The sequence below is a fragment of the Acyrthosiphon pisum genome, chromosome A3, assembly GCF_005508785.2.
Source record: "Acyrthosiphon pisum isolate AL4f chromosome A3, pea_aphid_22Mar2018_4r6ur, whole genome shotgun sequence".
In the NCBI taxonomy this organism is placed as follows: domain Eukaryota; kingdom Metazoa; phylum Arthropoda; class Insecta; order Hemiptera; family Aphididae; genus Acyrthosiphon; species Acyrthosiphon pisum.
In genome coordinates, this window is record NC_042496.1 from 2,580,012 (window position 1) to 2,591,342 (window position 11,331).

An 11,331-nucleotide genomic window follows, 5' to 3' on the forward strand; every position below is an offset into this window, starting at 1 on the left:
AATACGGTTTATTAGTTTTTTTTTATTTCCGGAGGTATACGTTCCGGCCAAATACGGTTTTTAACTTTTGGATTCCGGCAATATACGTTCCGGAATTATACAGTCCGGATAAATACGTTCCGGGAAAATACGGTTTAGTATTTTTTTTAATTCCGGAGGCATACGTTCCGGCCAAATACGGTTTTTCACTTTTGGATTCCGGCGATATACGTTCCGGATTTATACGGTCCGGAATTTATACGTTCCGCCCATTTATTTTCCGGATTAATACGGCCCCCCACAGTGTCCAGTCCTATGTAGTAGTTCGTGATTATCACCACTGATTTCTATTTAGAACTATGAGATACCGAATGGCGAATTCCCTCCATGAATCTAAGGTTCAAGGTCGGTTGGCATCACGTATATAGATACTATAGTATCTATATCCGTGGTTGGCATTTGGCAATTTTATGTGGCAAATAAGATTAATTATGATTTATTTCATATTGTATTAAAATAAATAAAGTCCTAAGTTGTCTGACAAATCAGGGTCTAGTATAGAATTGAGTCTTGAGGAGTGAGGACTCAATAAGAATCAGTGTTTGGCAAGTTCCTTATAAAAAGGAATTCGTTCCTTTGGAAAATGAATGAATTCCTTTTTTAGATCCAAATAAAATAAAAATTCTTACTTAATCATAAATTTTTTTTTTCATATGCATACTTCTTTAGTTTTTAATTCTAATATAATATACAAGTAGGTTCATATATTATAATTCTACTTTGAGGTTTTCTTATAAATTAAATTGTTGGCCAACGTATATGGATTGTCTTAACGTCAATACTCGATAACGATCACTAATTAACAATAAACATTATACACTCAAAAAAAATTCATCTTAATTTCATTTATTTACATACTTTGTATAAATTATTAGAACTAGAAAGGAAAGAAACAATTTTGTAATTTTTCCTTGAAAAAAATGACTAGTTCATTTTCTCGTTCTTTTATTATAAAAAGGAATTCGTTCATTTTGCCGTTTTTTAAAAAGGAATTCATTCCTTCCAAACACTGATAAGAATATAATATACCAATATCACTATATCAGTGTCCCGCCTGCTGAGCAATTGTCATATATAACAATGTTTGCACGCTGGCCGTTTGTATAAGATGTTAATTATTTTAAAATGATAAAGATTGGAAAACATATTAGTTAGTAGTTAACGTTAATGTTCTAGAGAACAACCGACTGCATACTACCATATCACATTTGCTTTAAATATCAAAAATTATTATTATAAATAATCCGTTATTTCTAAAGAAATAAAAAGGAATAGGAAAGGAAAATCTAGACGAATAATACCATCTATATAGAAGATCAAATACAAGTGTAATATCTGATAGTTTCAGTTTTTATTTATTAAATTGTTTTATGCTAATATATTGAATCATAATAAAAAATAAAAAAATAAATTGTAATTGTTATTTTTAAAAATTTTTTTACAATATATTTATACTTCAATATTTAACTGTAATTTAATATTGATTGCAGCAAGTTCAGAACATAAATATCGAAATACATTAGGTATTCCAATTTCTTGTACTTGAGTAGAGTCACATGTTCTACATTTAGCAATTTTACTTGAATAACTGTCTTCTTTAAATTGAATTAATGAAGTTAGGATTGTATGGCATTTTAAGCACAACAGAGCCTAGAAATAAACAAAAGAGTGTTAATAAATTAAGAATTTAGTACAATATATTTTAAAAAGACAACAGTTATAAGCCAAAGTTTTAAAAGTTTAATGTTTATTAAGAGGATGCCACTGGTGCCAGTGGCAGATCCAGGGCTTTATTTTGGGGGGGGCAAAAGTACAAAAAGTTGCAAAATTGGCTAAACACAGTGTATAACAAAGGAAAATTACGGTGTTGGGGAGGGGGGGCAAATGCTCCTTTGCCCCCCCCCCCTGGATCCGCCACTGACTAGTGCATGTGATCTTGCAAACATAAAACATAGCAAATAGTACATTTACAATAATTCCTTTTATTCTGTTCCTTTTTAAACTTATATTAACCTTTTGAGGTCCCCACAAGCTACAGCGGTAAAATGCAGCCACATAATTTACCACAACCGCCATTAGGATTTAGCCACCACCGATGCAGTTATACAATTTAGAGGTAAAATAACATACAGGACATCTTTGAGGCTTGATATTTTAATTACAAAGCAAGTTTTGAGCATTTTAAAATTGTAAATACTAACTGTTGATTTATCTGAACAATCCATAAATCGATCTTGCATTAAAAATGGAGTTCCGTGTGATATTAATGCATCTCTTTCCATTTCACCAACACGACCGCCACCACCTCTTTTACGGCCTTTCACAGGTTGTTTTGTAACAGCATCAACTGGGCCAGTACTTCGTACCTAGCATACAATTAGTCAACTATTTTGTTTTTAGTAACATATTGTATTATGATATAATTACCTGCCACTTATCCGAAACCATATGCCTCAATCGCTGATAATGAACAACACCAAAAAAAATAGATGCCTTCATTGCTCGGCCATCTACACCACTATACATTTGTTCAGTTCCAAAATAATTGTATCCACCTAAGTATTTATAATAATATTTTATACAATTTTACATTTTGGTAATTATCAAATACATCAGTGATTTATTGAAAAGCATACTAGTAAGAGACTAAATACATCATTTTTTCAACAATATGTCTTACCTGCTTCTAAGAGTTTTCCAAAGAAATCAATTGCAGTATCTTCTTCACTATACTTAAAAGGTGTAGCATCATGTACAACACCATGCACTGCTGCAGATTTGCCTGCCATACACTCTATCATCATAGCTAAAGACAAACATTTAAATTAGTTTATAGAAAAGTTTAAAATTATTAGTGTAAAAAAATATTCACCGATAGTCATTCTTGAAGGAAAACCATGAGGATTGAAAACAATGTCTGGAACCATTCCACTTTCTGTAAATGGCAAGTCCTCTGCAGGCCAGCCTTTACTAAAAATCCCCTTCTGTCCTGCACGACTAGCAAATTTATCTCCAACTGTTGGGTTTCTCTGATAATATAAATAAAATGTAACAAAAGCAATACATTTTTTGAACTTGAATTTTTTTAATCAAATGCACATACTTGAACTCTCACGGTAATCGTAGCTTTATTTGGTATTTTTCGGCCAGTTGTAAAATCCCCACATTGACGAACTGAATCAACGATAACTTCTTCATTGCTCAAATACTTAGCTATTATAAATCCTTGTATTTGTTCATCAAAATAACTTAAATAAATTATATTTTAACTTCATAAAATAATTTTTAAATTAAAAATATTTATTAGTTATAGTTACCTATAGTATGGTGTTCCTTTAGACAGTTTTAAACCGATATGTGGAAGACCATCTACACCCAAAAAATTTGGAAGATCTTCTTTAAATGGGTCACGCATAAAATAAGTATGTGGCTAAATAAAACAGTTGAGTTAGTTTAGATTTAATAAATAACATTTAAAATTACTAATATACTTTTGTTTCAATTAATTCAGTTTTGAATATAGAACCATGAGCAAATCCTCGATCTAATGCCATTTTATTAATAATCATAGCATCTTCCATATCGTAACCCTAAAAAAAAATTATTCTTTGTTAACTTTTCTATAGTATATTAACTGATATTTTATTTTTTTTTACTGTGTATGAAATGACAGCTATAACAGCATTTGTACCCATTGGAAAATCATCCATTGATAATGCATCATAATGAACAGGTCTGAACAACGGTGATGCTGGTGATTGTATCCTGTACAATTTTGTTTCCGACTGTAAATGCCAATTATGACAAGCGGTTCCCATTGTTTGTTTCCCCATCTATTATTAGATATAAGCAAATAAATATAGATATTGATATAAAACATTATTTATTATAATTTATTTAAAAATGTATATATATAGTTACTTGGCACTGATACATATTACGAGGACTTTGGTTGTAGTCTGGCAAAGGGATTAAACATGCTAAATGACTAAGAAAATCTGTTTTTGTAACTTCTCTATATGAAGTTATCTAAATTATGAGAACAATACATGTTATATTTAAATAGTTTTCAATTCTTAAATTGTAGTGTTATACATACATTAGGTCTAATTTCATCTTCTGAAATACTTATATCTAAGTAAACTTGTTCAAAAGTTCCGATTAGCTCTATTTGTTCTAAATCTAAATTAAAAACTGGTCTCATCATTCTTGCATTTCCAGTAAACAAAAAAAGACCGGGAAATTGACCCAAAATATTTTCTTCTTTCTTTTGAAGCCATACAATTTCAGTAGTCTCTGGTATCTAAAGATTTCAGTTATAATTTTTAAATTAAGTAATAGTATTTATTGGGAATTTTATTCAAGATTATAGAATTTGGCTGATAAACTTAATAAAACTATTTTATTAGGAACACTGGTATGTGTTTGAATGTAAATAATAATTTACTTGTTTTCCTTTCACTTTCAGTGTACGAAGCTTTCTAATAAATAATGCTGTCAATGTTTCTGGTACATATCCAATTATACGACCATCAAGAATTACATTATACACAAATCCAATATTGATATCTTGAGGTTTGTATGATGCTTCACACATACCCAGGGATACTAATACCTTTGGAATGTCACGCAATACTTTTCTACTGATTGATTTAGTGACCTAAATAAATATGTATTTAATATTATCAATAAAAATTTTAATTTTAGTTGTTACTCACTATACAAGATTTGGTTAAATGGTTAAGAAGTCCACAAGGAGTTCCATCAGGAGTATGAACAGGACATATAAAACCCCAAGCATCTGGCAACAACCTTCGGGGTTCAGTGGTTCTCATAGACTCAAAAATAGCACCACGGTGAACTGCACGGAAATGAGCCATATATCGCATTCGACTTATGTTTTCAACCAATATTGTAAGACCTATTGTTAAAGAATTTAAAAAAAAGATGACATTTTATAAAGTCAAATTCAATGGGGCACACATGTTGTATGCTTCTACCACCAATTTATCGGTGTCATACACTATATACATTTAACACTCAGTAATAATATCTACTTTCTCTCCCACACCATATTTCAAAATTATTTTGAATCTTAATGAAAAGATTAAAAGGATTTGGACTGTACTTTCAACTCATATGGCTATGTATGTGTTCAGAACTATTTGAAAAATTTTAACGATTTTGCATAATGATTGATTGGTTGAATGAAGAAACATTAAAAAATAGTAGTCTTAAAAACAAAATATTTGTGATAAAATGTGATACATGTCAACCAACACATTGTTTTTTTTTTTTTTTTTTTTATTTTTAGAACTTCCAGCAAATACTATTATAGTTCGACAATTATGAAATAAAATTGAATTATAAAGATAATAACAAAGTATGTGGATAGTCACACATTGTTTATATCCTATTATTACTTGCGTAGAAAAGATAAGAATATAATGGTGGATTAAGCTTAAGTGAAATATTTAATCTTGTTTGCTACTGGGGTTTTGAATTAGTATAATAAATCTGTAACAAAATAACTGGTAAAATAATATCACTCAGTTTTCAATTGGTTCAATTTATATCATCACATTGTGGTAAAATATGAAAAAAAAGGGTTAAAAAGATCTACTATTCAGATCGATGAGTCCTATTTTATTTGAAAAAGAATGTATGAAATATAATAAAGGAAGACAATGTCTCAGAAATTGTTAAGTTGTTGGTGATGAAGATGACACAATCAATAATTCACATAGAAACTCAAAATTATTTAATTCGAGTCTTAGGACTATCTGAGATGTTAATTATTTAATAGATAATAGTAAAGGATATCAAGAAAATTTTTAGTAATTATAATTCAAGAAATAAAACTAAAAACAAATATTTACTTAGATCAGATGACTGGAGAGTCTAAAATACATTAAAAAGTCAAGGTTTTCTTCACAAAACTGTTAATCATAGCAAGTACTTCTTAGGACCCACATACAAATGCTCTAACTTAAACAGTTAGTCATTTATGGAAAAACATTAAACTAAAATATGGAATAAGGTAACGTGGAGCTACCAACCTAAACAAAAGACAATTACAGGAATACTGGTAATGATCACTCAATCTGACCAATAAGTAATTTAATAATAATAATAGGTTTTAAAAGTTATTTAAGAGGACGCCACATGACATTTGATGTCTCCGTCTTACAAATGCGTAAGATGGCAAATTTACATTCAGCAGATCACGTTTAGTTTATTTGATTTAAAATTAGAATGAATTGACCTATTATGATACTTGATGGCAAGAACTGGATTTTTTTTTTGTGATAATTCAGTTTTTAAGTGAGTTATGAGCATATTTTACGCTATATCATGGTGTAAACTTGCTAAAAATTGAACTATTGCAAAAACAAAAATCAAATACAAACACAGATTATGTTCTTGCTATAAAGTTTCATGACAGGTCGTTTTACTCTAATTTTTAAGCAAAGTTAAATGTGATCTGCTGAACGTAAATTTGCTATGATAGGCATTTATAAAACGGAGACAATAAATGTTTGTGTAGAGTCCACAAGAGATATTAAAATTTTTTTTTACACTACAATTATAATTTAGTTACATACTTTAATGAAATAATAACAATTTTTTAAACTACAGACTTAAATTAAATAAAAGTGAATATATCGCCCGCCGCATCGAAGAAAGTTGTACCTCTGTTTTTCCAAATTTTTTTTTTTTTTTCAAGTTGTCATAACTATTTTTGTGTAGTTCCCGTGAAGACGGTAGTAACTGCATTTTATTGTATAGAAAGTCTTTGATTATTTGTTGCTACTATCTGTTTCGTGGGAACTACACAAAACAATTTATGACAACTTGAAAAAAATAATTGGAAAACAGAGATACGACCTTCTTTGCTGCGGCGGGCAATAAGTATACATTTTTTTTTGTGATAGCATAATATGGCATGTGTGCCCTTAATGACAATGATATAAATTATGAATTAAGGATAGGTTAATTTAAAACAAAATACCTTTATCTTGCTGCATTCCGAGACCAGATTGACTATTGAGATTACCAGTAGCAAAAAAATTTGTCATTGCGTGTTCAATTAAATCACATCTTCTCAATGCAGTCATCATATCACCAATAGATGGTTGACCACCTTGATCAACTTTAAGTAGATTGATTTTAACTAAATTCAACCATGTTTGCAACTTTTCTTTGAGGATCTGAAAAATATTTATTTTTTAATTAAATTATATAGGTAATTGTAAATTATTTATCTCTATTACTTTCAGATAAAGATGACCACCAAGCATTAATTCCTGCATCATAATTCCATCAGCACCTTCAATTAAACATTTATTTTGAGCCACTGAAAATAACTTTTGCAACATAAAAACTAAAAGTTTGAGTTTATCGAAATCAGTGTTTAAATGGATTAAAACATAACTCCTGGAACAAATTGAAAATTATAGTATTTAACTACAGCATTTATGATAATTAAATCTCAAACCTGAGCATATGATCGCACACTTCTTTATTAGTTTTCCATTCAGGCAATTCATAAAATCTAGGTCTGAACAGAATGCCAATATATTCCTTAGCATCTTCTTGACAATGTATATTACTTTCGTGCAAGGAACGCATCATTTCCATTACAGATCTTCAAAAAAAAATGTTTTAGTTTTTATTTTTGAAAAAAAAAATGTTTAACAATTAAAGTATGTAAAGTATTATAAACTTATAAATGATTTATATTGACCAACTTACCTAATGAAATATAAATCATCTTCATGTCCTTTAATAATGTGTCTAAATATAAACTCATCTGAACTGTTAGTTAAACACCTCATTATTAAAAATATGGGTGCATAAAATACCCTCTTCTTAATTGGGATCATTAATTTGGCCGTACCATTTGTTAAATAATGTAAATTATTTGTCTAAAAATCAATTATTTGAAAAAAAATAAAAATAGTTTTTTAAATAAACATTTAAAATGTATAATATAAAACTTACAACTGTTGTTAAATCATCTTTAACACATCTAATCAAAATACCAATATCTGAAAAAAATTGATCTTTATTTTTCCAAGTATTTCTTTGAACAGCAGTTGGAAAATTCCTCCTCGTTCCTAACAACAACCGTACTAAACGTTCCTTGCCTTTAACTATAAAATATCCACCCCATTCATCTTGATGTTCTCCTAGCTTAACTAATTGTTTTGGAGACATTTTTTCCAAATGACATAATTTAGACTAAAAAAAAATTAATTAGTATGACAAAATTCAAATCAAATTTGTAATTAAACTCTTTGTATTAGCTTACTATTCATCATTATTAAAAATAAAATATGTTTCTTAAATTATATATCATAAAATAATAATAAAATAATAGTAATAATAATAATAATGAAAAAATACCTTTAACATTATTGGCACTTGGCCGATATCTCTGTCAATTATCATTTGTTCAACATCATTAATTCTCCAACTGAGTTTTATTTCAAGTCTTCCCGAATAAGTACCATGACGTTGTCGACATTCTAATGGATATATACTATGTGATTTAACACCAAGTGATCCTGTAGGTACTCTAGGTTGATGAATGGTTGCTTCCTAAAAATAAACATAGATTTTATCAATAAAATTAAATAAAGTATCTTAGTAGTCATTTATAATATAACTGATGAAAAATTGATAAATATATTAAATTAAATTTATAATTTCAATAAAGTTGCATAATTTAATACTTATACATACAAATCTTAAAGTACACTAATTACCAGTAAAGTGAGTTTCACACGATATTTTCCTTTTGTATCAAATTCAACTGGTAACAAATCAGAGATCGCTAAATTCAATCCTTCTTCAATCATATAGTTAAAAGAGTCTATGTGAGGTGTACCCAATTCTTGAAGAATCTAAGAAATTATTTTCCAATTTTAAATATTAACAATTAACGTTCATAAAAAATGAAAATCCTTTTAATAACTTACTTGATTTTGGCTATCAGGAGGTTTACCATAATCGACATTTGTTAAATTTTTAAGTGTTGGTTCATACATTTTTATTTTAAGTGTATAGAATATTAATTACTAATAACTATTGGCTAATAAAGTCCATACTCTATAATAAGTAAAGGGTAGAATGTAGTTAAATACTACAACAATGATAGGTACCTATATAAAAATGAAACTATTAGATAGGTATAGTTATAAGTCTAGAGTTAAAAAAACACGTGTATAATTCAAATTGTATATTTTCAATATTGTTAAATATTAGATAACAGTTTAAACGTTATCACTTATCAGCTCAAACACGGACTCTGTGATAATGTGATATTGATAATATTGTGATAAATGACAACATTGAGGTATCAAAGTCATAGATACTGAATACTTTCAATATGGTAATATTGCCAAATGCCAATGTCTTATGCAGTTATGCTTATGTCAATACGCTACATGGCCAAATTGCCATTATTTTTATATATATATTGTACGTTTCATTGTTAGTTTGAACATTAAATGTCTGTTTTGACCTTTAATATAAAATAGAATTAAGACTTTAGTTAACTTGAAGAAATTCATGTAAAATTAATTTACTGCTCAATTACATTGTTTTATTGTTTTTGATGTTCATAATTTTTATATGTTTAAAGATTAATTATTATAATAATAATAGGTAGTACAAAAATAGTAAGTTATCCTTTCCTAATTGTATACCGCATACATTCAATAATTTACCTATATATTATGTTAATACCAAACATTTGGAATGAGAATATTACTATATTATAACAATTTGTTTAAAAATGTATCAAAATAATATAATGCATTTTTAAAATTAAATGGAAAAGAAACTTCTTTACATTAGAGTAAGTAACTTATTATACAAATATAATGCAGCCTCTAAGATTGATAAGCTTTTCAAAACTTTCAAGATTATTATCAGATACTTCGTCCAGATTTGTACATTTTAATTCTCATGATATATTTTCCAAAGACAACTCTTTAAAATCTGTGAAATGTTTTAAGTCATTATGTCCTAAACTGAATACTGAAGGGAAACGTCAAGCTGCTGTTCTTATTCCATTATGTATTGTTAAAGATGAAATATCATTACTGTATACATTAAGGACAAATAATTTAAAAAGAAATAGTGGTCAAGTATCGTTCCCTGGTGGAATGCGTGAAACAGATGAACAACTACAGGATACAGCACTGAGAGAATCTTGCGAAGAACTTGGAATAAGCAAAACTAGTATTGATATTTGGGGAAGTGGTAGATTTATTGTTTCTAAAGACATAGCAATTATGCCATTTTTAGGAAATATTGGTGTTATAGAACCAGAGAATTTAGATATTTCCAGTGAAGAGGTACAATATGCGTTTGCTGTTCCCATTAGGCATTTTTGCGAACCAGCTAATTGTAAACATACATATTTCAGACAACAGTCAAACAGATTAATGATGATACCAGTGTACACAAATGACTATAAAAGAATATGGGGCATGACTGCTTATATGACTTGGTTGGTATTAAAATCCATTATACCAGAGAAGTTTAATCAAAAACTTACTTCCTCATTATATGAAAGAAATTAAAAAATATGATAATTGTATTATCTATTATAGTTACCATTTTAAGTCTTTTATTAACTTAGTACCTAATAAGTAATAAGAGTGAAAATAATGTATTAAAATATGTAATATATAACAGGGGCAGACTGAAAATGAGAATTGGCTCCGAGAAAACAGACAATTTAGCCAAATTTTGAGCTAATAAAAAAATATTTATAAGTTGTCAGCCCAAGTTGTCGATAGGCCCAGGCTGGGATCGCACACCCGCCACCCTAGCCAGTCCACCCCTTGAATATAATATACCATTATCATTATATTGACTATTTTTAGTATGTGAAATAAATACTTGATGTTTGTAGTTATACCTTATAATTATAATTGAATCTATAAGTAAATAGTGATACAACATTTTAAAATGTACTATGGCGCTATGCAATATATTTGTTATACATTTATACTACATAAATTAAATTAATTATATTTTATGTTTCTGATTATTATGAATGTAACAGTAATAATAATACACAATTTGTGTAATTATCATTTTATTTTATTATTGTTATAAACCTAAAATGTACCTATTATGTATAACTCTCTTAATAAGCGTTAATCGTTATTTAAATATTAAAAAAATGTATTTTGTGCATAGATAATATAATATACTATAATAGTAGTATATACCTGTGATTCTGTGTCAATACTTTCTTTAATTGTGGATACC

The 11,331-nt window shown here is 28.3% G+C and overlaps 2 protein-coding genes across 2 annotated transcripts; one reads left to right on the forward strand and one right to left on the reverse strand.

Moving 5' to 3' along the window:
* Positions 1–1,378: 1,378 nt before the first annotated feature.
* LOC100167692 (DNA-directed RNA polymerase I subunit RPA2) lies at positions 1,379–9,273 on the reverse strand. The gene is made up of 21 exons (XM_001948696.4): positions 9,024–9,273; positions 8,811–8,948; positions 8,449–8,643; positions 8,044–8,283; positions 7,795–7,967; positions 7,538–7,687; positions 7,314–7,476; positions 7,052–7,250; positions 4,758–4,960; positions 4,487–4,699; positions 4,139–4,342; positions 3,961–4,068; positions 3,696–3,872; positions 3,531–3,629; positions 3,357–3,469; positions 3,143–3,287; positions 2,912–3,068; positions 2,720–2,845; positions 2,467–2,594; positions 2,241–2,405; positions 1,379–1,689 (listed from the first exon to the last, which is right to left on the reverse strand). The coding sequence occupies exons 1-21, from the start codon at positions 9,090–9,092 to the stop codon at positions 1,489–1,491; spliced, it is 3,366 nt and encodes a 1,121-aa protein (XP_001948731.2). The 5' UTR covers positions 9,093–9,273; the 3' UTR covers positions 1,379–1,488.
* Positions 9,274–9,366: 93 nt separating this feature from the next.
* LOC100165665 (nucleoside diphosphate-linked moiety X motif 8) lies at positions 9,367–11,067 on the forward strand. Its single transcript, XM_003242380.4, has 2 exons — positions 9,367–10,406; positions 10,478–11,067. The coding sequence occupies exons 1-2, from the start codon at positions 9,930–9,932 to the stop codon at positions 10,520–10,522; spliced, it is 522 nt and encodes a 173-aa protein (XP_003242428.1). The 5' UTR covers positions 9,367–9,929; the 3' UTR covers positions 10,523–11,067.
* The last annotated feature ends 264 nt before the right edge of the window (positions 11,068–11,331 follow it).

Bases quoted from the DNA above. Each gene is read 5' to 3' on its own strand.
- LOC100167692 (XM_001948696.4), bottom strand. From the start codon at position 9,092: ATGTATGAACCAACACTTAAAAATTTAACAAATGTCGATTATGGTAAA. The intron at 2,846-2,911 runs GTGAATATTTTT...GTTTGTCTTTAG, and splicing joins TCCTTCAAGAATGACTATCG to CTATGATGATAGAGTGTATG. The intron at 1,690-2,240 runs GTTAGTATTTAC...GTTTATTTCTAG, and splicing joins ATTGTTCAGATAAATCAACA to GCTCTGTTGTGCTTAAAATG.
- LOC100165665 (XM_003242380.4), top strand. From the start codon at position 9,930: ATGCAGCCTCTAAGATTGATAAGCTTTTCAAAACTTTCAAGATTATTA. The intron at 10,407-10,477 runs GTACAATATGCG...TACATATTTCAG, and splicing joins TAGATATTTCCAGTGAAGAG to ACAACAGTCAAACAGATTAA.